Source organism: Triplophysa rosa, linkage group LG15 (assembly GCF_024868665.1).
Source record: "Triplophysa rosa linkage group LG15, Trosa_1v2, whole genome shotgun sequence".
NCBI lineage: Eukaryota > Metazoa > Chordata > Actinopteri > Cypriniformes > Nemacheilidae > Triplophysa > Triplophysa rosa.
The window spans coordinates 3,850,093-3,876,164 of record NC_079904.1 but is presented as its reverse complement, the minus strand read 5'-3'; the positions used below and the strand labels follow the sequence as shown (position 1 = coordinate 3,876,164).

At 39.4% G+C, this 26,072-nt stretch overlaps 1 protein-coding gene across 1 annotated transcript; it reads right to left on the bottom strand.

The window, feature by feature from the left end:
• Positions 1-568: 568 nt before the first annotated feature.
• Positions 569-25,620, bottom strand: dcbld1 (discoidin, CUB and LCCL domain containing 1). The gene is made up of 15 exons (XM_057353488.1): positions 25,377-25,620; positions 21,525-21,743; positions 17,147-17,290; positions 16,770-16,821; positions 15,986-16,058; positions 12,010-12,143; positions 9,975-10,015; positions 7,690-7,890; positions 6,020-6,141; positions 5,482-5,638; positions 5,300-5,386; positions 5,126-5,210; positions 4,506-4,555; positions 3,827-3,946; positions 569-2,214 (listed from the first exon to the last, which is right to left on the bottom strand). The coding sequence occupies exons 1-15, from the start codon at positions 25,450-25,452 to the stop codon at positions 1,676-1,678; spliced, it is 2,100 nt and encodes a 699-aa protein (XP_057209471.1). The 5' UTR covers positions 25,453-25,620; the 3' UTR covers positions 569-1,675.
• Positions 25,621-26,072: the final 452 nt, after the last annotated feature.

The window sequence follows — 26,072 nt, the reverse complement described above, 5'->3', positions numbered from 1 at the left end:
GTGTCTAAATTATAAACTTTAGTAGCCAAAGGATTCGGAAACGTACTTTTTTCGCGCTTAATCAACCCACTTGCCGCACGTTATTACTACGTGTTAATACGTCTGTCTCCACAGACCACTTGTGATCGAAGCACGAGACGTGTTTAATAGCAGGTGTTAACAGTTATTGCGCTATTATCACTGGCAAAAGTGCTGTTTGACGATTTCTAGTGTTGATTCCAAGATTCACAGAGGCCAATGGCCGTAATAAAGCATAATTAAATGTATGCATTTAAGAGATGCTTTTATTTAATCTATACATTTTATCATCTAGCCTATATCATCTACCAGCATTATATACACATGGCCTTATGATGACATCTGTGGCAGACGGCAGGGCCTCTGTTGTGTGGTAAGGTTACATACTTGGGGTTTGAACAGAAGGGTCACTATCAGCTAACACTATATTGCTACATTCTTTTCATTACCACACACAGGGTTCTGGGAGGACATCCTGCTTCCACCAAAAACACAATACCGCCTTCTGAGACGTGCACATTTTATAGTGAACAGACCTTCACGTGGCAGGTTCAACTGCTGGTGCTTTTAATCGGGTTCGAAGACATGAACGAACACATCATTGAGATTCTCCGCACTTCAACACAGCAGCATGACAAGATCCTCATGGGCATATCAAACATTAACCATCAATCCCAATGCAAATCCCAGCAACATTTCACAGAAATGAAGACCTGTCACTGTAATCCTGAACCCGGATTGTCCCTCAAACACAGCAGCAATGCCCAGATCTTCAGGAACGTTAAATAATCATCAACTGCATAAAGTAACATTTCTTCTTTTCTTGCGTCTTATCTAAATATACAATTCAAACATGTACGTGTATACTCCTTTACACGATCTAAACCGATGAGAGCAGGACCAAATAACAGTCTGGTATTGCTTTGTTGTAATGGAACAGTCAATTAGCACATAGAAATGAGACGATGTCCAAAAACAAAGACATCAGGACAACCGTTAGCATAAAGGAGAGATGAAATACCTTTGGATTGAACAATGCTACAGGAATTGAAAGCCTGTCTATAGACCTTAAAAGGATAGTCAACCCTAAAACAAAAAATCTGTCATTTATTCACCCTTATGTCATTCAAACCTGTATGACTCTTCTGTGGAACACAAAAGAAAATACTTTGAGAAAGTGTTTTTGTACATACAATGCAATGTTTAGCATTCTGCAAAATATCTTTTGTGCTTTGCAAAAGAAAGAAATCCAAATTTGACATCAATGACATGATTCTCATTTTTGGGTAAACTATCCTTTTAACGCGTAGACCTGAGTCCGATAACATTGAAATGATCACATTGTATACGTACATAAACATCTGGCTCACTTTCACAGTTGAGGGAACAAACTTCTGCATATTTCCACACACTATTGCTCTCTCTGGTCCTGACGAAGCATTTATAAAAACCAAAATTGCTCCAATAAACAGAAGAAAAATAAAAAAGCAACGATTTAAGACGATGCATGTCATATATACAGAACAATACACGAATCAAACGGCCTCCACTGACTTCAAAAATATAAAACAAAGCATCCCTGGCATACAAATAAGTTAACAGAGGAGTCCGGAGGTGATTTTGTTGATGAATCAGACACGTCACAGTATAGTTCTGCTCAGGTTCCGTCCGAGCTGCTGCCCTCCGGGTCCGGTCTGGGACCGGTGAAGGGCCGTCTCACGCAGTCTCTTGGAGTTGAATAGCACTCCTTCAAGGGGGCTTTTAACTGGGGTCTCTGGTACTCCAAACTTCCATTCTGTCTAACAGGCTTCCGGATTTTCGGGCTGTCGTAGATGTCTATGCAATTCCCTTTGACCTGGGGCGTCTGGTATCCTCCGGCCAGCCCCCCGATCACTTTCCTACACTTACTCACCTCCACCGCTCGAAAAGATGGGCTTTTGTTGAGTACCACCCCAGGAACGCTGTAGCTGGGATCCGCTAGGAAGGGATCTTTGTGGAAGGCGTGGCGCTCGATGATGGGCGTGGCGTATTCTGGCTCCTGATTGGTCAGCGGCAGAGCATACTGGATTCCTGTCTGCACGTGGTCATAGTGAGATGTAGCCTCGATGTCTTTGGCGTCCGTGTCCATGGGCCGGAATGTCGAGCCTTTTCTAGACACCGTGTCCGTGCCGAGCATCAGTGGCTGCTGGTACTCGGCTGAAGATAAAGAGAGAGAGAGATTCAGTTAGAGAGCAACATGCTGAAAAATTAATTTTATACAATTGGGAATTTGTTATTCTTGATTTTCTTTCCAAGTTTTCTTAAAAGAAAAATAAAGAAAGACTGGGTTTAGGCTGTTTGGTGTCTGGTTAACCAAATGTGCCATGTTCAAACAACAGGACCCGTATCAACACAACAGAACTCTAGTGGCATCACATTTGTGGAACATAAAAAGACTGACGTTTAAGGATGTCCCCCTTGCTGTCTAACAAAGAAACAGCTGATGCGACAAAGAAACGACAAACTGTCTGCTTTCTGTCCAACTGTAATTAAGAAAATGTTCTAACAAAATGAAATCAATGGAAATCTTTTTGTATTCGCTCTTGAGGGGCTGTTGTTGAATAAGTGCCTGTCATTTTGATGTCTTGCACAAACCTCATATCATCATTAATTACAGCCCTGGAGGAAAGCAGGAGGAAAACTGCCTATTAAATATCAGCAGGCATGTTCATCTGGCCAACATTCTATTTCAATAAACATTCTTCTTGGCATGGTGCAGAATGATAACAACATTATAAATAGCATCTTTGACAGTCAATAAAAACTCTTCAAGAAAGTGTGCAGGTCATAGTCTATCAGACTACAGCTGCAGCAAGAACTAAACGCTTTATTAAACCTAATACAATTCTATTCTTATATAAAGTTATGGTTTGAAACCTTGAAGGGATAGTTCAACCAAAACTGAAAATTCTGTCAACATTTACTCACCTTCAGATTGTTCCAACCCTGTATAAATTTCTTTGTTCTTCTAAACACAAAGGAAGATATTTGGAAGAATGTCAGTAACCAAACAGATCTCATCCCCCATTGTCTCCCATAGTATTTATTTTCCCTACTATGGTAGTAAATGGGGGATGAGATCTGTTTGGTTACTGACATTCTTCCAAGTATCTTTCTCCGTGTTCATCAGAACAACGAAATTTATTCAGATTTGGAACAACCTGAGGGTGAGAATTTTCATTTTTGGTCTACTACAAGCCAACTAATTTAGCATTCTTTTAGATATCTCGTTATCCCGAACACTGCGTGGCCCCGCCCACTGTGAAATCTCATTGGTCCAGAATCCCTATGAACGGGACTACAATGAACGGGACTACAAGCAGCTTCCTCTCGGGTTAGTGACATCACAAACCCCAAAACTGACATGAACCCTGCCCTTGGAACATGGATATGGTAATGAGTGGACACCTCAAACACACACTCTAAGCAAGAGACCAATCAAAACAGAATGGGTCAGCTTGACCAATCAGAGCGTTTTGGAGGGAGGGACTTCATAGAACCAGGAACTCAACAGCTTGTTTTCTGAGATTTGAGACAGTGGTGTAGAATATAGATAAAATATGTGAAAGCATTTTTCGAAAAACAAAACATGAATACTTATTGTTGAGCGCATAAAAAAAAAACATTTGCAAAACTTAAAAAATAGGCAAAAAAATGACCTCTTTAAAACACTGAAACCAGAAGTGCTTCTTCTGGACCAGTGTTTACATCTTGCGAAGTGGCCTAAAGTGAACACAAAATTCTTACTGCCAACCATTTTAATCTTTACCTGCCATTGCGCTGGTAACCAGGTCCAGTTTCTGGATGGGATCCTTCTCAGTGTTGTATTTGATGGTGAACTCTGTGGACTGGTGTCTGGCAAAGGGCTGTTTTATCTGCCTCCAGCAGCCTGGAGATGAGAATCATTAAACTGTCAGCCGTGAAAAAGCGGATTTATTTTCATGCTAGTCGAACAGCCAAGCCCTTAAATTATACATGTGGAGAAGAGCGGAACAAAAAGTATATTGGGAAGAATGGATACATCATGAAGACACTCAGAATAATTAAAGGCTGAAAAGAGACAGAAATGTAGGTTCTGTCTGTGCAAATGTGTGCATTGCTTGAATTTCTGCATTCTGTGTGCCAAGTTAAATAAATAGTTCAATTAAAATTGTAATACTAGCGTTGTTTTCTCATCGTCGCGTTGTTTCAATCCTGTATAATTTTTGGTTCTTTTTAAAGAAAATCTTCATATTCTACGCACTATTTGCAGTCCTAAATGCAAATTTGTACTGCTTAACTGCTTTTTTTTGGAGCTTGACAGTTCTTGTTATCGTTTTTTACATGAACCTACTTCAACACAAGAAAATCATAAAGGCTTGAAATAACATGAAATGTGAGTTGAAAGACGAAATACATTTGACTTTTGGGCAACTGTCCCTTTAAGTGTTCTCCAGAGTTTTACTAACCCGTGTGATGTGCATCCGCGGAGCCGTACGCATCCTCTTTTGTCTTCTTACTGTGGGACAATGACAAACATAGGCATCAGATACACAGGTGGCAGTGTCTAGGGTCTCTGAACCCTCATCACTCACGAAGCAGAAGAAAAGCCCTTCTATTCCCCTGAAACACCTCCATGAAAGCTCTCCACTCATTGATCATCATTTCCCTATACTGAGCTCTCTCTCCAGGGACTGATTCAACTGGCACATCTCCTGACACTGACCTTTGACCCTCAACCCTTCTTTATCTTCCTCCTCTTGCAACTCTGAACATAAACACCCCTGCAATGTGTTGCTGAGGAATCGTAACAGGCCACACGGTCCTTTGCTCATATCTGCATACGACTGCTGCTTAATCGACACCGGTGGCTTCAGTATCTGTTAGAGAAAGCGAATCGGTGCATGCGCATACGCGATGGTGATGCCGTCTGCTGTGTTTGATAACAGAGCTATTCTAACAGAACCAAGATAAGCCTGCCATGCTTCAGTGAACATATCTGACCTTTCCTCCCTCTTAAGACAGACAACACAAAATACAGACAAAACACAACAGGTATGTGTTATAAAAACTACACGCCCTGACTTACCTGTAGAGCATTTTAACCACACAGATCCCCACCAACATAAGGATGACGAGCAGAACGATGGGTACGATTATTACAATGAGATGAACTGAAAAGGCAAAATAAAAGGCAGGTTAGAGAAGAAAAATGTAACTGGATTTCTGTAATGTTTAATAAGTTCATGTCGGACAGTCGTACCCAGATCTGCCTGAGAAGCAACTGGTTTGGTCATGTTCTGAATGGGTTGTGTTGGCAGGGCTTCCTGTGTCACCTGAGAAGAATTCACTACAAAGAGACTGAGGGTTAGTTTAAAGAGAAAAAGTTTAAAATAGTTTTCAAAAGTTTAATAGAGGAAAAATCATATGTCCACGCACACGTACCTGGGGCGGGTTTGATATAAGGGAAACCTAGGAGTTGAACTCTCATGGCTATTATTCTGTGCCACTGCTGAGGTACGACACGAAGAACCCGAGCTAAGATGCACGGATGGAAGGTGTTGCGCGTTTGACGGAAGCTGTCTGAATTTCCTTCAAAAAGCTGAGATGGAACATTGTAGTATATTACAAGACATGCTTAAACATACAGAGCATAAACAATTTGATAAAATCATCAGATATACTTCGAAAACATTAAATCAAAATGACTCCGGTGTTAGCTTTTGTTGTTAAAAATAAATATAAAATCAGTTCCATCTCCTTGTCTTACACTGATTCACAAAGGTAAGCTTATGATGACTTTTGATAATTTAATAATGATTATTTGAGTTGTCTTTATGTCATTTGACATCAACACAAGATGAGTACATAAAGTAACCTGAAATTTAGGTTTCAAACAGAGATGGTAATAAATATGCAACAGTTACGGATTGCGGCTTCAAAGAAAAAAAATCATAAAAAAGTTCAAGACAGAGAATCTTACCATATCATCAGAGCTGTTGTACTGGACTAACGTCCTCCAGCGGTTCCTTTCTTTGTACTCAATCTTGTAGTTTTTCACAAAATATTCAAAGCCCCCAATAGACAAGCCTGTTGTCAAAATACCTGTAAAACAAAGACGTAATTAAATCACAATAATTTCATCACAACAAAAGCAGATATTTAACTCTAATCGGCCAGAGAACAGTGATGTAAGCGGCCAGTCCGCTGAGCAATGTGACCTATCAGACGCTAAAGACTTTAGAGCCGACCACATTCCTGAGGAAAACACTGAAGCAGCATGTTCCCATGACGACGCGGAAACACCCAAAGCCCTGTTATACCTGCTATGAAGGAACATCACAGATGTGAGGCAACCACCTCCATCAGAAGATGTGTGAAATTTCGGGATTGAAGTGTGATGACTTGAAAGTGTGTTTGAGTTGTAAAAGGAAGTTACTCGAAGGCAAAAAGCTTCAAAGGCCAGTCAAGAAGTGTGCATTTCCCAAATAAAAAATCAAAGCAGCTATTTTAAAGATATGAAAGAAATCTTGTGACATCAATAAAACATCAACACAAAACAAATAATTAGAAAACGAATGAAAAACCATTTAAGGCCCGTTCGCAAGAAGGATAACTATAAAGATAAAATGTGTTCTAAATTTATATAAAAGCAGAGTCCACACCACAACTATGGCAATAAAGAAACAGAAGAACAACATTATTTTCACAGTAGATGAACAATAAAACATTGACAGCCGATCAAAATGCATTAGAATTTAAAGGGCTCTCGCATTTGAAATGTGAAACTGCAACCTGTGAGCTTAGAATAAACATAAAAGCCTTTAGATTTGCATAAGCACTGTAAACAAATAAACAAAAAAGACAACAAAGAAATCCCTGTTTAATGTTCTCATTTACGGTATTCTCTTAGCCCGACCCTATCATCTTTTTTATTAACACCGATGAAAATAGCTGCCTTGGGTACTAGCGTCTTATAAACACAGCATGACGACTTGTCCTGGAGTATAAAAATATTTCTTCCTGAGCCGTATTCACCTCTGCAGATTTACGGCATCGGGACAAAGATGATAAAGTTTTTACAAAGAGTTGAGCCGCGGTCACTCAAGGTCATCACGTCCAGAAGCGCAGTTCCCACACAGGAGATAAAGTGAGCATTCTCTTGCTTCGAGTACACCGCGTCTCCTCGAGCCGAGCGGAATTAGCGCGCCTGTCAAAAATAAACGGCTTCCTATATTTAAATGTGCTTTTGTAAGAGGGTTTGTACTTGTGATGAATGGACACAGAGAGGGTCTTTCTGTGCTTTCATGCGATACCAGGAACTGCTCAAAAGACGCAGATACCAGTTAGTTGTGGGGGATGTTAATCAACGGAATGCTCGGAAGTCCAAAGCTGGTCACGAGAAATGCATTTTGTGAGGATAATCCGCCGTGGAATAAGCCCGATGTGACCTGTCCTGGAGGTTACCAACTGTTGTGCGTGTATGTTGGGATCAAATCAGGACTAGCATTTTAGTAACCGGAGCTTGCAAAGATGGAAAACTCAATCTTCATGCATCCTATATCGAGAAGGCAATCCTACAATGCATTGCAGTAAGTTGCAAATTTTAAGACGGAAATACAAACGAGTCATTGATGTTTACATGTGCACTACCTGTGATCTTTCTCTTTTCTCCGAGGTCGATCTGGAGCCACGGTGGACTGTTAGTAACTTCGGCGGCCCAGGGGTCTTCAGGGATGGACGGGTGGGTGCTGTTAGGGAACCAGTCAACTTCAGTCCCATCCGAGGTGACATTATGCCACGAGGAGCTGGTGATGCTTCCCACCGTCTGAAGAACCGCCTGTTTCTCACAGTCTGTAGGACAGAAAGCAACACGTTCTGTATGTCAAAAACAGGAGTTCGAACCTCAAATCTTCATCTTGTGTTTTGTGGCTTTGCACATGAGTGTGTAACACAATTGAGATTCATTTACATTCGATTTACATTTAGGCTTTTAGAAGACACTTTTATCAAAAGTGAAACATAAAAGTGATTCATCTGTGAACATACACGTTGTCAACGCTGTAGTAAATCTAAAGTTTAAATGATAATATAAAATAGAAAGAAACGTGAACAACCCCCACGTCTACCATAAAGGGATTTCAAAAGGTCATAGCGGTTACAACTCAGTGATCTTGCGACATGTTTTAATTCACAATCTTGACATATTAATGAATTCCAAACCAACACATCTTGTTCATCAAAAAAACAAAGAACATCAAAAGAGGGTTTATTGGTTCTAGTCGTGTCTCGTGTTTACAAACATAATAAAGCACACATGCAGAGCAAAATCTCAGTTACGTGTACACTGACTCAACAGGAAGCACTCGGCTCTTAAAATTTCCACCATGTGTACAGTTAAAAGGAGACGTATGTGCTATGAACACAGTAATAGAAGAAAAGAGAGGAAAAACACATGGGCCATGTACATCCTGTGTTTAGTCCTGATTTGATGGATGATCACGCAACAGATGACAAACATGTGGCCAGAGGGAAGTCGACGAGGGGGGACGAGGACGATACCAGAAGAAGGTTACTGAAGTCAGTCCGAATCACTTTGCACTTGTGTTATGCATTTGAACAACAATGGGGTCTAAAACTCAAAGCACGGAATAACAATTTGAAGTACACCATCCAGGCATTGATATCTTGCAAGCTTTGTTGGAAAGACAGTGTGTAAACTGCACGGTGGGATACAACTGGAGTATTGGAGATCCCGGTAGGGTCCTCTTTAATGGCACGAGTCATTGTTGACTGTGGATTTATCTAATTAAGCTAATAGGATTATTGTGAATCAATTGACATACATTGATTTGTGTCCAAACGTCTATCAACCTTCTGTCACCAGAAACTCATCAATTTCATCAAAAATCCACTCCGAACACAGATCCACGTCTGGACCAGAAGAGATTAGAGTGATATCGAATGGAAACATACATCCATGAATCCATGTTAATTGACTAATGCTTGTGTGCTTTACTAAAGGAAGTGGCAAACGGTCAATGTATGCAAGTTGTCAGAAATGGTGCAGTACATTTTTTCAGTCTTATAAATAGAGCAGGGTTATTATAGTTAGGTAAAACTAAAACTGTTAACATTTTCTGTTGAAATCAAATGAAATATAGGCCCAATATTATTGGACAAACAAACATAATGAAATTAGTAATGTTGCACTAGCAATAAACCCAAAATCCGTTTAAGTTGGAGCATTAAAATGATTACTTGAAAATAAATAAAAATGTAACCTAAAAATTTAATAAATATAATTGGTGACATAAAAAATAAAATGACAAAAGCACATAACAAAATTGCTACAATTTAAACAATTTTTAAAATAAAAGCTTATTAAGTTATTATCAAACTAATTTTAATACAAGTTTATTTGCAATAAAAGGTAAACATTTGGGACTCATGTTGGCACATGCATTTGGCATGTGGCGTGCGAACTTGATCCGCATGAAACGAGTCTGTGCAGGCACATATCATCCAGAGGAAGTAGATTTATGCCAGATTCAAACAGCCAGAGAAAACCCAATTCAGGTGATAAGATGTTCCCACGCCTTCCATTCATTCAGATAAACCATAAATACGGATTTCCCTTTTCAAAAAGGTAAAAAAAAAAACAGCCGGGCCGCCAACACCTCATTACTCTACTTCCTTTCTTTACCAGAGGTGTCAATATGCTGGTCAAACAAAACTGCTACATAATGTCGACAGCAGGAAAGACAGCAGGTGGCAATACAAATCATGTCAACACGGATCCGGAATTAACAGGATTAAAGATTTAGTTCCGCCAAAAATGAACGTCAGGCTGAACAAATGACGACAGAAATGTCACATTTAGATAAACTGTTTCTGTTCCCTCATTTTACAACAATCATTTAACAAGACGATCTTACCATTTGTGACAAACGTGAAGAGGGTTTCAGACAAGGATCCACTGCAAGAAAAAAGAAAGACATTAATCAACACCAAGCTTTTCAGACTCAAAGGATCATTATTAAAGTGATTCATTAAAGTCCTGTCATGTGAAGGCCAAGCCCACTGAAGCCGTCAGGGAGATTCCCACTGTCAATTCTGTTTTCTTTTGCCAAATCACAGTCACGCCGCGGGCCAGACCTCCCTCACTGCATCCCACCCTTCTGACAGGAGACTCGGGGTACAGCTGGGCCCGTGAAAAGAGCCGCGGCGTGTTAATTACAGAGGAGCATGCTGGGAAATTGCCTTTCTGTCAGGCATTACTTAAAAACCTGTCATTTACACACTTCCTGGATGTGATTACTTTTAAATCACTTTATGGCATTCGAGTGATCGGATGCAGAGCTCCGGGTGCAATGTGGTTCACGCCAGGATGATAAACAAACGGGATACAGTGGATTGTGTGCCAGCCCCAAAAAAACTGACGTCTGGCAAATAAAATACTGATGATGGAAATGTGATAGTTCAAATCAATGAATCAAACACCAGTTAACACCAAATGATGCAAATGTCGTGGGGCACAGACAATGAAATGTGTTACCAGCTTCACTTCAAACCCAAAGTAATGCAATTACTGTAACTCGTATTGGATTGTATTGTTCAAGTCAGACCCTGAGGACTGTTGCATCATCAACATAATCTTCTTAAAAGGAAATGATGGATTTAGCTTGACTGATCAATCTGTTTGTGAAATAACCCGCTAATCCACTCGTGCAAATATAACTGGGTTACGTTTCATAAATCTTTCATGTGGTTTTAATTTAGAAGTGCTTGCGAATTACAATAATCGAAAAGCACATTTCAGTCGTTGAATTAAAACAATCATCAGTATTAATGATGTGGAATATTACAAAGTCAATTTCAAGTATCGCAAAAAGCCCAATGCGATCTCATGGCAATTCGTAACTATTTTGAGAGGTTCATTCAAACTCGTTTACATTTTAGTACAATCTGCTATTTTCTACATTATATATTATATAACAATAAAAAAGAACGCTATCAGCCAAATTCATTTTTATTTTATGCTATTTTATTTATTTATAGGAAAGTGTTAAACGCAGGCATACCTTCACCTACTATATGTCGGAGAGTCAACAAGACACTGGCATTGAATAATTTACAATTTTAACATTTCGTCGCTGTCCTTCTAAAACCTCATATGTCCAGATTTTTCAGGAAATTGAAAAAACACAGTACTTCTTAAACGATGATATACTGTGATGTCAAAGTTGACAAGCACGTTTTAATACTTTTTATTGGTTAGATATATGCAAAACCCAGTGACAAACATAAAAGGTGACTAATAATAATGATTTACGACAAAAAATAAAGATCACAAAATACGGAGATCCAAGATTTCTGAAGGACAGCAGCGATATATTTCATATTAACATGATATCAATAATTATTGTTAATATCAAGTTTATTGTTAACACCAGTGTATCATGACAACCCTTAACATCAACCACCAGAATGAATGAATAAAGCCTGTCGTCCTCTTTAATAAATCACCCCTCAAACCGTCCTCAGAGACTCTAATAAGAGGCAATCTCAGTATCGTTTTCAACCCGCCCCCATCCCCTGTGACACATCTGTGGTACAGCCACTGTCCAGACAATGCCCCTGACCGTTCATCATACTAACAGGACAGAATTCACAGCATACCCTCGATCTGATGGTTAGAACTCCTAGAAGAAACCTGTCAAGGTCATGAGATAAAAATCTGCTTCAAGACTTAAGACAGACCTGCAAGACAGACTATTTTAGATTTTTTAAACTGACTAATATAATAAAATTCGATCCGTTATTCTGACCAATGGAAAACCAACCTGTTAATGCAGCAGTTTTGCTCAATGTTAACTTCTACAAATGAATCTAACAACAAAAACATTAAGAAGCAAGTTTTCATGACATCTGAGGCTGTCATTCCAAAAGAACACAAAAACCATAACTCACTCTATAGACTGGATGCCATTGGCTCTTACAGCAGGGTAGTGACTGAGCCCTCGGCGCCCCTCTACTGTGATTGGTCCTCCAAACTGATCAATGATAACCCCAGCATGCACCGCTGCTTTACACAGAACAGACGTCTGAAAATGGAGAAACAATCATGAAGGTATGAATTGTATACAACCTTTATGTTTCATAATGCATGTGCAATATGTCTTACAGTAAGTAAATATTACAGCAGTCAGATAAAAAGGAGGATTCAGGACACAACTGTTACGTTACTAATACGTAATACACTGTGACTAATCCTGCCAGCACAAGCAGAGAGACCTGTACTGAACACAAACCATGCGTTTTTGGTTAGAGCACAGATACGTTTGGCATCTTTGAGTGAGGGGGCTCCCCTATTTCATTTCGAAGCAACAATTACAGTAATTGTAACAGGCGGTAGAAATACTTAACATTCCTCGCTAAAACTAGCGCTTTATCAACGCAAAACCCTTCACACAAACCTTTGAAAAGTCCCCTTTCTTCAATAGCCTGGGCCAGGTAACCCAACCGTGACAGTAAAAGGTCTTTCAACAATTACATCCAATTCAAATTCAAACATGGAGTTTACGTTATTAACTTTCAATATATTAAATATCATGACAACATAATATATTGACGCCATATTTGAATGAAGTGCTCAGATTCTTGTTCTCGTCGGACTCAAGCTCATCAGCTATTTGGTAACACTTTGCAATAAGGTCTTATTTGTTATCATTAGTTAATGTATTAGCTAACATCAAGTCACAATATATATTTAGAATTTATTAATCATTGTTAATGTTAGTTAATGCCAATACAATGGTTCGTGTTACTTCATTGTGCATTAAGTAAAGTTAACAAATACAAATTTGAATTTGAAGTATTGTTCATGGTTTATCCGTTAACTAATGTTAACAAATGCAGCCTTATTGTAAGTGATGTGGATATTTTACAAATATGAACAAAAATGATGTTGAAGTGAAGGTGCATAAATTATGAGAATATTCTTGTTTAGGTCTCTTTTAATAAGGGGGAGATAAAGTTGGGATTGACTCAACTAACCGCACTCTTTGGCAGTGAAGTTAAAATGCTTTCAACATTTTTTGCCTTCAAGGAGTCAAACATGAGCAAAACAATGGGCTGCAGAAGGACAGAGAAGTGTGTAGGGTGTCTGGGGTGGTCTGCTGTGTTGTATTGAGATCATTAGTGAATCATTACTCTGATGAGTTTACAGAAGATTCATTGAATCTTATCTACAGAAACAGCTGTTCTGCATTCAGACAGAGATGCTTCATTAACCCGCACATGTCTCCTCCAGTCAAGACCATAAATCGGCTATCTCTAACTTGATTTATGACTTTACAATAACTATATGGTTATTCTAAATGAATTTAAGCTCATGCAACAAGAACGTCAGAATGATTAAAACATTACACTGGATGGGAAAGCTGAACAAAGATAATTACACTTTTTTTTCTAAACAAACTTAATTCACCTTATAATATGATATGTGTAACGCAAAAAAACAAGATTAGTGACAATAAACTGCCCTACTGGAAATCCGTTTCTCATATTTGCATAAAGAGGAACCGTTTTATTCACAGTGGTGTAAATCAATCTAGAAGTGACATTTATATGCAAAACAAAGAATAAATGCACATGTGTTTGGAGCAACTGTGGAATGGCTTTGGTGGGCAGATCCACTCCCATACTGCAGTGTAATTCCAGAATGCTCAGCTCCACCCAGTCTTCACAAAAGCCAATGTGAAGTAATCAATCGCTCCCGTTTTTCAAAAGCCCTCCGCGCTCGCGTATCAAAGCAGACCGCAGCAGGGTGGAAATGCAAACCCCTGTGCTCCATTGTTGGCTAAGACCCCATCGGGTGTGCGTTAAGCTCAGAGTCGTGTCTCTGTTGTCTTTCTTGAAAATCTGTGATGCGTGATTGGGGTTCATACTACTTAAAGCAAAAAGAGCTCCTCCGAACCATGACTTCAGTGTGTGGAAATGTATCATTAGTACAACACAATGCAGAGAGATAGTCGCGCTCAGGGGTGCGTTTCCCAATCGTTAGCCAACTATGGTCGCAAGTTCCGTCGTTCCAGCATAGTTCAACGATTTAAGTGCTTCCCAAAACCATCCTTCCAACGATCAATCGCAAGCAGCATTGCAAAGTTGCGTGGTTGGAACTACAGGTCTAGTTATGTGGTTAGAAGCATCGTTCCTTATTATTATTTTGACACATAGACTTACATGCGTCAAGCTTTTGATCAAAGTAAGCAAGCAACATGCAGTGCATTCCATATCCATCATTCAAAATATATACAAATTTAAATATACGCATTTTATTTTATCATTCGTTTTGATCTTGTATAAATCTTAAATATCTAAGATCTTTATTTCTTTTGTGCTGAATTTAAAGAGGGATACTTCACCCAAAAATGACAATTCTGTCATCATTTACTTACCTTCGAGTTGTTCCAAATATGTATAAATGTATTTGTTCTGATCAATACAGAGAATGATATTTGGAAGAATGTTTATAACCAAATAGATCTCGCCCCCCATTGACTACCATAGTAGGAAAAATACAATGGTAGTCAAGCGTGCCCCAGAACTGTTTTCTGTCCTACATTCTTCAAAATGTATTCTATTGTGTTCAACAGAACAAAAAAATGATAAAGTTTTTTTTCCTACTATGGGAGTCAATGGGGGGGCGAGATCTGTCTGGTTCTAAGCATTCTTCAAAATATCTTTCTCTGTGATCATCAGAACAAAGAAATTCTCGAAAACTCGAAGGGCGAGTAAATGATTATTTGTGTATTATTAAATTATTGATAATTTTTGGGTGAAGTATCCCTCTTTAAATTCAGCACTAAAGAAATAAAGATCTTAGATATTTAAGATTTATACAAGATCAAAACGAATGATAAAATAAAATGCATATTTTCAGTCCACTTGATCAATTATAATAGCTCTGAATGTCTGAGGCCAAACTGAAAATCTAGGACTCATATTCAATCAATCCAGCCCATATCGTTAATGTTTTGCAAATAAACCTGTTGAATTTTAATATCACAATTAATCCTATTGTATGATGAACACAGTTTTCGAATGGCAAGCTTGAGCTATCATCACATCTCTCATATTTTCTCTAGAGGTCTCAATCTTTCAGACTCATATTTTGCACAACAATTCTCTCTCCCACAGTGATCATCGATAACATTTTCTCAACAGCCACCGAAAGACTCTTGAAAAGAACTTTTCAATTACCCTCACCAAATCAATACAACCACAGCGTCCCGTGACACTGACACACATAAATGGCCGGCCAGCTTTGTTTTCACAACCAGGAAGAGATCTTACCACAATGGTAAGCTTTCAGAAACAACCCTAGAGTTATGGCTCAAAGCCTGAGCACATGATTCATTCCACACAAAAAACATCAAACCAGCCGTTGCGGTTCCGCCAACCCCTCACGTAACCCAAAGCTCCGACCCCGATTCACTGGAGAGGTATGCACAATTACATAAACGCCTTTTATTCAGACCTCACTGCCCACTAACTGACCGGAGAGAACAATGGAGCCAGCACAAATGATCCGTCACCGAGTGTCCTCGGGCAGTCCGCACACACACACCTCAGCTACACACAAGCCCCGTCACAACAAATGCCCGGCAGACAATAGGACGAGCCATTAGCACATTCCACCCCCGACTTCTGGCCCGCTAAACATTCCCAGTAAAGGCCCCGGGAGGTTTGAGCACCTGTGGGAAAAATCTGCTTGGGGAAGCCGCTTTTCCTGCTTGTGAGTTACAGCGACCACGACGGCATCTGAAACCCGTGAGGGAAGCATCGGGGACGCACGTCGCCGTCATAAATAACCTCTGCGGTTTGGTGAAATGAGCCGTCGCATGTCGACCGCACCTGAAGAAAACAATGGGACGGTACTCACATGTCTATAGCCCAGGGAAACGTCCCCAGACACGTCTCCCGTCACCACTCCGCATCCGGCCGGACAGAACTTCCTACGCGGGGAGAGCACAAAGCGAAACATCTGCTTACACCCGTCAGTTATATATAGCCGAAAGATAAAGCTTTCGGAAACACTTGTGTGTTGAAAATAGTCGAGTGAGAAACTCATAACTAATCAGATGTCAATCGATCTTAAAGGGATAGTTCACCCGAAAATCTCGCCTTCGAGTTGTTCCAAATCTGTATGAATTTCTTTGTTCTGATGAACGCAGAGAAAGATATTTGGAAGAATGCTTATAACCAGACAGATTTTGCCCCCCATTGACTACCATAGTAGGAAAAAATATAGAGTTCCCCAGAATTGTTTGCTGTCCTACATTCTTCAAAATGTCTTATTTTGTGTTCAACAGAACAAAAAAAATGATAAAGTTTTTTTCCCTACTATGGGAGTCAATGGGGGGGGGAGATCTGTCTGGTTATAAGCATTCTTCAAAATATCTTTCTCAGTGTTCATCAGAACAAAGACATTTATACAGATTTGGAACAACTCGAGGGTGAGTAAATGATGACAAAAAATACATATTTTTGGGTGAAGTATCCCTTTAATGATTTGATAAATGATGTAAAGCTTGCCTGAGTGAGCTATAGAAGATGGCGGTTTGAGCGATGGGGGGCTTAGCAAAGGGACAGTCGCATAGTTGTAGAGATGACTTTTTCATGCGGTTATATCCTGATCAGACATAAACATTCACACGCGCTCTCACCTGTACTTTGAAGCCGGGAAATGGCTGCCTCTGTCTAAGCATGTTAGCAGCTCTGTGGAGGAAGGCAGAGGAGGACATACAATGAGTGTAAAAATGGAGTAGGAAACGGGACGCTAACTCGACAACAACAACAACAACAGGACGCGAGTGTGACAAACGGATGACAGACTTACTTCCTGTGACATGCCTGGACACATAAACACGGACACGGATTCTTTGGTGAATAAATAAACATAAAATATTAAAAGGCGATTTATAATCGTGATGCCCTACTAACTAACAAAACAGATGATTCTTGAGATCTTGAGCTAGCGAGTCCAGACGGGGTGTTGGCTCTGTGAAGATGAGATTTTCTTCTCATTTTAAAGTGACGTTACCTTTGTGGTTGTCTGTGGAGTATGAGAGCAGAAATCCTCTTCCTGAGATGTGCTGGCTGCTGCGGAAGCGGACGGTCAGTTCACTGGACTCTGTGTGAAGCTGGACAGGCTTAGGCATGGGACCGCCACAGTATTTCCAGTAGACTGGAAGACAGAAAACATGGTGGAATGTTTATTTAAATGACTTTAATCTTATATTAATACTAACAATATATTAACAAATAAAAAAAAAAAAGCACCAAATGAATGCTTTACTTTAGCTACAGAGGAGTCCAAAAGACTAAAGTCTAAATTATACCTAATTTTTTTCACAAAGCAGTTAATACAATAGGGTATTTGTATTTGGACACAAGTGTAGGGTGTATTATAAAATTGAAACGGTAGATCTGCAGCTACATCAAGAGTTTTATTCGACAAATTTTCTTGAAAAAAAAACAAACATTGATGAAACCAGAGATGTGGGAAGACAGACAGAGTAGTTTAGTGAAAGAGGAATAAAAAGACCTCTGCCTGTACATTATATGTTATTTATATTTTCTTTCTAACGTTTTGTAGGCTTTGCATTGTTTTGCGTTTTGTTAAACACTTTCGCATAAAATTGTAAATGTATATTTTCTTCAAGCTTAAAAAAAACATTGTGCGATTCTGCAGTTGGTTCAAGAAACATCTGCTGACTGAAGAACAGATTTAACACACACAAGTTCGTGAATATCCAAACCCTAAACTTCATAAGGTAGCAAACGGGTGAAAACAATGAGAAGACGCGTCTGTCAAACTTTTCACCACTACAAAGCTTCAGTCCCCCGCGACTCCAAACCGCCGTTCAAGAGTCACTCAGAGAAGAATTTCAGCCGTCCCACAGTGCACCCTTTGATCAGCGGACGTGTCTGAGGTTCGACTCTTGACACCGTGATGCTGTTTACAGTTGGCATGGGTGAAAACTGACAGTGTGCGAACTTTTGTCCTCCAGGTTTCTTCTCCTGACCCGTTTGCTCTATTCGAATTTTATTGATACTTTGGTTCTGGTTTCATAAAAGACCCTCAATGCCGTCTAATGTTAATCATCTGTGGGTCCAGGGGTGCTTGTCTTTTCTGTCTTTTTTTGTGCCGTTCTACCCAACAGGGCTTAAAGATAATAGCCTCATGAATCAAGCCATTTATTTCATGGGAAATACTCCAATATAATTTTCTGATGTATAAATTCCTTGAAATTCATAATTTACTGAATCACATTGATGTATGCGTAGAATGAGGCCAAGCAAACTATATAAGACTTTTAGACATATTCCAACGCCCCTGAATGTCAAAAAATCTTGCTTTTGGGTTATACAAAAACACAAGTGATAACAAGTGATATTATCCTTTAGTAAACTGGGAACTTATGCAGGGTTTAAAGGAACTGACAACATGAAGTATTTTCCCATACACTTCCTCTGACAAATTGGCCTTTGTGGTTTCCTCCTGCTTTACAGTAAACATATCAATCTGCCAGCTCATGGTAACGCTCTGATATAAAGTGTGTTCCTCAGGTTTACTCACAGTAATGTGACCTGAAGGAGTACAGACTGACTAAACACCATATGATCTGCTATACTGCAATATGTTTCCCAGTCTGTGAAAAAAACATAAGTGTAGCCTATAGAACACAAAATGTTCTTGTACAAAATTTGTTCAGGGAAAATGTCATTTAATCTTAATATGTTTTTTAAAAAACCTTGCCCAGTCTCACAGACAAGGCTTAAGAGACTATTCTCAGACTAAAATTAAAGTTTGAACTTTCTTTACTGAAAATAAATTGCCCTGCCATATCTTAAAATTTGCCATTGCCATTGTTTTGACTAAAGAAGCACGTCAGTAATGTTTTTATCGAAGGCATTTTATTAAAAGCGACTTAATTGAACTAGGGCATAGTCTTGATTTAAGCTAAGCCTTGTAAACAGGGCTTCTATGTTTAAACCTTTATTAAAACTGAGGAACAAAATTGTTCCCATTCAGAGATTGTTCCTGTACTGACTCAAGCATCAACAAAAGAGCTGACAATACCAGATCTCATCTAAGGCCCTAACAGAATTCATCCTTTGAGCATTAATCAGAAGCCCAGGCACAACAGTTATAATCGTCAACTTGTAAAGACAGACACAAAGTCTGATATATTTCCTACTTTAACTCAACTCAACTTTATTAATATAGCGCTTCTTACAATTTTCATTGTTACAAAGCAGCTGTACATGAGACATATTGACTATAAGCAAAACAATTAAAGTTATACCTGCAAAAATAAGAAAAAGGGGAAAACACAGAAGACAGACATACCCACATACAAAACACTCCACACACACGATATGCACACGTGCTAACACACATAGACATAGACACACGGACACGCACGCACTCACTCTCACACATGTACGCACGCACGCAAGCACACACACACGCACACACGCACAGCACACACACACGCACGCACACACGCACACACAGACAAGCACGCACACACACACACACACACACACACACAGACACACACGCACACACACACACACACACAGACACGCACGCGCACACACACACACACGTATGTTTTATTATCTCCGTGGGGACAGTCCATAGGCGTAATGAGTTGTATACTGTACAAACTGTATATTTTATCCCCTAACCCAACCCCTAACCCTAAAGATCATAGAAAACTTTTTGCATTATTAGATTTTTAAAAATTATCGTTCTGTACAATTTATAAGCTTTTGTGCCCGTGGGGACCTCAATTTTGGTGACACGAGTCCCCATGAGTTGGTGTGCATTCAGGTTTAGGTCCCCACTAACATATACAAAACCAAGTCCACGCACACACACACACACGCACAGTGAAAGCACACATTTAAGATAAAGGAGAGAGAAACACAGGTCAAATATTAAAGGCGGGGTGTCCGATTTCTCTTAGCCGTTGTTGATGTTCAAATCACCAAAACAAACACACCCCTACCCCCATCTTTCGCTTTCGTCAGCGCTCGGCTCGGCTAATGCCCGTCCTGTGCACTGTGCACCTTACTGCTGATTGGCTACAAGGCTGTTTTGGTACTCGGCCCGACGTAATTCGTAATTCGGAAATCGATTACCCCGCCTTTAAACAGACTATAAATTCCTATATGCAATATTAATTAAAGCCACAATATGGAAAATTTGGACCGCTAGATGGCGCACTTTCGAAACAACAACAAAAGGCAAAGCTAAATGACATTATGTAGGAGAGTGGAATTATGGGACAATATATGTCGTTTTCACCATCCAGAGGCGTATGGAGATCGCCCATCATGTTCACGGACGAGGTAATGAATTTATTTTATTTTACGTCATCGTAATGAATTAGCTTGCAAGAAACGTGGAATGTAATGCTACGTTAGCCCACGACTGATATTGGACTTTGTCAATTGATTTGGTAGCGTAATGCTACACAGTTTTACCTGTTTCAAACTGTCATACAGTCGTCGTTTAAACAGTAAATTTGAATGAACCCACAGCATTTACAAGTAACGTTATTGGCTACATATTTTTGTGCGACATATACCGTATTTCATAGGGTAACTGCATTCATAACTATTCAAATAATCTGCGCATGAGTATTTCGTGTGAAAAAAAATGTGCTTACTTGTCTATTAAAACACATGCGAGAGAGGAGTCTCTGTCGAGTCCAAGTTGGTCGCGAAGCTCTCTTCATTTAAAAAACGCCACGCCGATATTAATCCTTGTTTTATTTCTTCGTTTGTCCATTAGCCTGCTTGCCTCATTTGGCCTACATTTACACTTTTTTTGGATTTCCTTTACTCGCCAAAGAGTAATCGTGATCCATAATAACAGAACAACAGATGCTGTGTCCCAGATGCTGTATAACCACTTCCGCATTTGCGTGTTGCCGTAGTTTCTATAACCGGAAACTGTAGTGCGGAGCACCGGATATTAAGTCACTGATATGCAACAAATACAAGGGAGACAAGGGACGGGCCATTTTTTAAACAGGAATTTCTCTGGATTTGCACATTCTTGGGAACATTTGGGATAATGTAAATACACAACTGCATGAAATATATCACCCTGTGCAAGTGATTTTTGGATATTTCATAACATAATTCTTCCATATTGTGGCTTTAAGTAAAACTTTAAAATTCTAATTCTAAAGCAGCCCCCCCAACCAGGCAAATAGTGCAAAACAGTATGGAAATGGTGGCGAGGAACCCAAAACTCCAATCGAGAAAAAAACCCCTCAGGAGAACCTGAGTCCTCATAGTCATCAGAACCTTTAGTCATCATATTCGGAAAATTGCTATACAATGTTTATTAAAGCAACACCTATGATATGTTTATTGCATAAATGACTTTGCCTCACCGGTTTCTGCCCCACTGGATCCTTTCAGAACCTCCAAGTAGTCCGACTCGCAGTCCTTCTTCTCCATGTTGAGGTCTCCGAATTTGAGGATGATGGTGTGACGGATGTGCACGCGGATTCGCCACTCACACCAAGAGCTGTTGGGATAGGTTCCTGGGTAGTTCTTGGAGGACAGCACACCACTCTCTTGACCCAGGACATAATGACCACAGCCATCATCTAGAAGACAGCATCGGAAAATAAGAACTTTTTTTAAAGGATAGTTCACACATACAAAGCCATTTCAAACCTGTATGACTTTCTTTCTTCTGCAGAACACAAAAGAAGATATTTTGAAGAACAATTGCGGTACCCATTGACTTGCATTGGTTTTGTGTCCATACAATAGAAGTGAAAGGGTTCCGCCAATGTTCGGTTACCAACATTCTTCAAAATATCTTCTTTTGTGTTCTGCAGAAGAAAGACAGACATAAAAGTTTGAAATGACATGAGTGTTTGTGGCCCGACATGTCTAATTCTCACCCAATGGCGTATGCTTGAGACGGGATTACCAACCGTATGACAAATGACTGTATGACAAATTAACATCCATTGATGGTAGAGAAAATACTTTCCCACACCTAATGCGAAAACAAAATTATATAGATATGACCTACGCTGAATTCTTCTAAATATCAAAACATTTCTGTTATCAAATGGCTTATCGCCATTAATTCTTTCGCAACCTAATTCTACATGCAACAGACCCAACAAGCCGATACACGCCGACGCAACATAAATCAAATAATATTGTCACATAAAAGCAGACAGAAAGTTAAATTAAAACAGTGTTTCAACACGTACATGCCTAAGGCCCCTAAGACAAGTCAAAACACAAGTCTTTACTTAGATAGACCTCAACTTGCGTTTCGTAATTCCAAGCAAACAACTCATTCACACCGATTCACTCCAGAAACGAGACGGGACAAAGTGGGTGTTAGAGACAGTCAGCTGCTGGTTACAGACCCTGTGGATATGCCCAAGGCGCAGAGATCCCACGCGGGGGGGGTGTATGCATGAATATGCACATTTGTGCACATACAAATCTCACACTTAGGCCCCTGTTTACTGATACGATACGGTCCGTTACGCCACTGTCTCTCACAGTAAAGGCACTCACACCTGTGATGGCACCAACAACTCTTTTCAACCTGACAGCTGGGCCTCCAGCAGCCATGAAGGAACTCGACGCTGATGTGTGTGCACATAACAGTCATTCAAGACATTGAAGACATTCTTCAAAAGACATAAGGTATGAACTATATAAATAGCTCGGTTGGTTTCTAAAGGAAGGTGAAATAACCAGGAAGGGACAAAAACGCTGTCTTTGACCTGAGCTGTTAGTGTTACGTCAGTGTTAAATGTTAACGGACACACAGTGGCCTTTGTGGTCGCGACTGAACTCCGTCCAGATGTAGGGCAGGGTTTGTGTGTAGAATTAGTGGGTGGAAAATGTAAACTGAAGGGACCCACCTTAGGGCAGGTGGCAGACGAATGACATCACGCATTTATAATTTTGTGAACCACTGAGCAGAGCCATTGAGAGAGAGAGTCGCGTCAACCCAATGGAACAGTTTTTTCACAGCAATGGCGGTTCATGGAGGCTTTCAATAGTTCCCTGAAGTTACTAGTAACGCATGGAGCTGCGGCTAAACAGACCAACTGAGTTAACCCATTTAAAGACGCGAGTCATTTAATGAATAAAAATTAAAGAAATAAAGAATTTAAAGGGAAAAAATTACTTCCTGGACCTGAAGGCTCCATGAATCACGTGACACGCGACAATTTTGAACTTCCGTTGGCGCAACTCTCTCTCAATGGCTCTGCCACTGAGTATAGACTAAGCTATAACATCTACGGCCACGGAAAAAATTAAGAAACCGTTTCAAAGACCATTTTCAGTTTTACCATATTTCAAATGAAAATATTGTTTCTATTTGCATTTATTTGCAGAAAATGAAAACTAGAGGAACAGGTTAAAATAACAGAAAAGATGCTCTGTATTTTTTCAGACCCTAAATTCTGCAAAGAAAACAAGTTCATATTCACTTTAAAGCAATACAACAGCAATATTTGGACATTTAGGAAAAAATATGCGATAACCTCGATTTTTATCAATGTTTTCATGTGTCTTGTCACGCTGTCAGTCTTTCACATTGCTGTTGTATGACTTAATGTCACTCCTGAGGTTTGATTTTGTGGAAATTCAACAGACACTGCATGGACTGGAATGGCCAAAGTACATCTAGAACGGTCTCTTATTTTTTTCTGAGGCTGTATGGTCCTTGACCAACATCAAGATTTTCTTTGTTGACCCTTTTGGGGTGTTCAGGTTTGTGGGACCTAGTTTTCAGCCTACTAAAAGAAAAACGATGCAATTGTTTTTTCAACTTAAAACATTTATATTTTCTCAAGATAGACAAATGTCTCTAAAGCATTTTTTTACAAATTATTTTGTACTGATTAAAAAAAACAAATTATGATTAATTTTAGACCCATGAACATGAGTAACAACACCACAAAAAGGTTAAAATGTCTAAGCATGAAGGTGTGCTATCCACTCCCGCTTTTCTTATTCATTATAACAAAAAAGGAACATGGCAGAACTTTACAATCAGACCTTTCAGCATGTTGAGGAACACCTGGCCATTTTCGGCCTCAGGGTGGAACACAAAATATTCAAAACAGAGAGAGTTCTGCATGTACAGGCAATGCAAGTGTCTCTCGACAAATGCTACGTATCAGTTCACACTAGCTGAGGACATTTGACTTAAACAACTATTATGACACAATTTATAATTGTGGGAAAGTCTGATACAAAAAGAGTGAATATATAAGCTATTATGTGCTTGTAAATATTGCTTTGTAGCCCACGCTTATTGTTTGCTCTTTAGGCAACATGTTCAATGCTTTGAAATTTTTAAGTTGCTTTGAATAAAAGCGTATGCTAAATGAATAATTAAAAACGTTAAATCACCTATAAACAATAGGTCACAAGATAAATGGCCAAAGCCCTGTTTAATCTGCATTTGAAAACATTTAGGCACTTGGGTGACAATACAGGCCAACTGTGAGAGTTAAAAGTTGAGGGTAGGAAAGTAAAAAAAACGTTAAAAGTTGAGGAGAAGGTTGGACAAGTAGGGTAAGTTACTGCCTGTATGTTTGTCAACTGCTGTATATCTTCTGTGTTGGGTAGTCAGCAGATTTTCTGATGAGCCAAAGTTTTCCAAGCACTAAATCTACCTTCACGTATAAACATACATATAACAATCTACAATTTTACCTGTTAAGTTTTAAAACTTGCTTCACGTTTACAGCTTGGGTTCAAAGGAGACACAACTTCACACATTGACCACATATGCCAGACGATAAAGGTGGGCAAAAAGACAAACATCTTGCATATTAACCACAGCTTGTTTCTAAAAATACAGATTCAAACAGGCAACCCCTCAAATTAACCATTTAACTATAGTAACTATGTTTTAAACCATTGTAACCACAAATACTATACACATATACTATGGTTTCACCAAAATAACCATATTTGTAGTAAAACTATTGTAGCATAATACAACTGCCAAAAACACATGGTTACTACACTTTTACACTGTAGTAAAACCAAGAATAATTTCCCGAAGAGTTCAAAGGACGAATCTGAAACATTTTAACTTTTGCATGCGCGTTTTCAACGATACAAAAGTGTCGCCGCACGTGACACAAACAGCAGAAAGTCGTCGTCGATCACCAGACCGCCAAACATCAGTCGCGAGCCCTTTTGTGTCCGATCATCTGCCTTGTTTTTTGTTCACTTACCCGGTTTCTCGGCAAGCGCGAGCGGGTGAATCGAGCAGACGAAGATCAGTCCATGTAGTATTGAGTATCCAGACATCTCCTCTTCAAACCGATGTGAAGTAAAAGTAAAACGCGAGGACGCATTGGAGAAGCTTCACGACAGCATGTTTACAGAGAAAAAACTCGTGTACGTGTGTGAGTGAGTTGATCGTGGATCAGCAACCCACGCTCCCCAAACGCCTTGAATGAACTCTTCCGTGTTTTCCCAACAGGCGGCACCAAGCGGTTACTAAACCAGTCAGACGGGTCTGCCCTGTGCAGATAAGGTTACAGTAAGTATCGATATTGAGTGTGGAATAGATACAAGGTAAAAAAAAACATGCTAAGTTATAATACAGATACATTTTTACATATTAATCCTTTGATAAATTGTACTACGGCGTAAAAAGAAATGTAAGTCGGTAAATTCGAGGAAAATGTTAAAATTACGAGTAAAAAGTCATAACAATACGAGTTGAAGTCGTCATAATATTTTGAGAATAGTCGCATTTTTTGACGTGACTGTTACATCACGTCAGCAGTAAGACTAAAATATTGTAACTTTGAAAATCGTCGAAATTGTTACTTTATTTTCATAATATTACGATTTATTTGTAAGTATTAGGCCTGCCATTTAATATTACTAGACTAGACCTTTAATATTGCTATTACGGACCT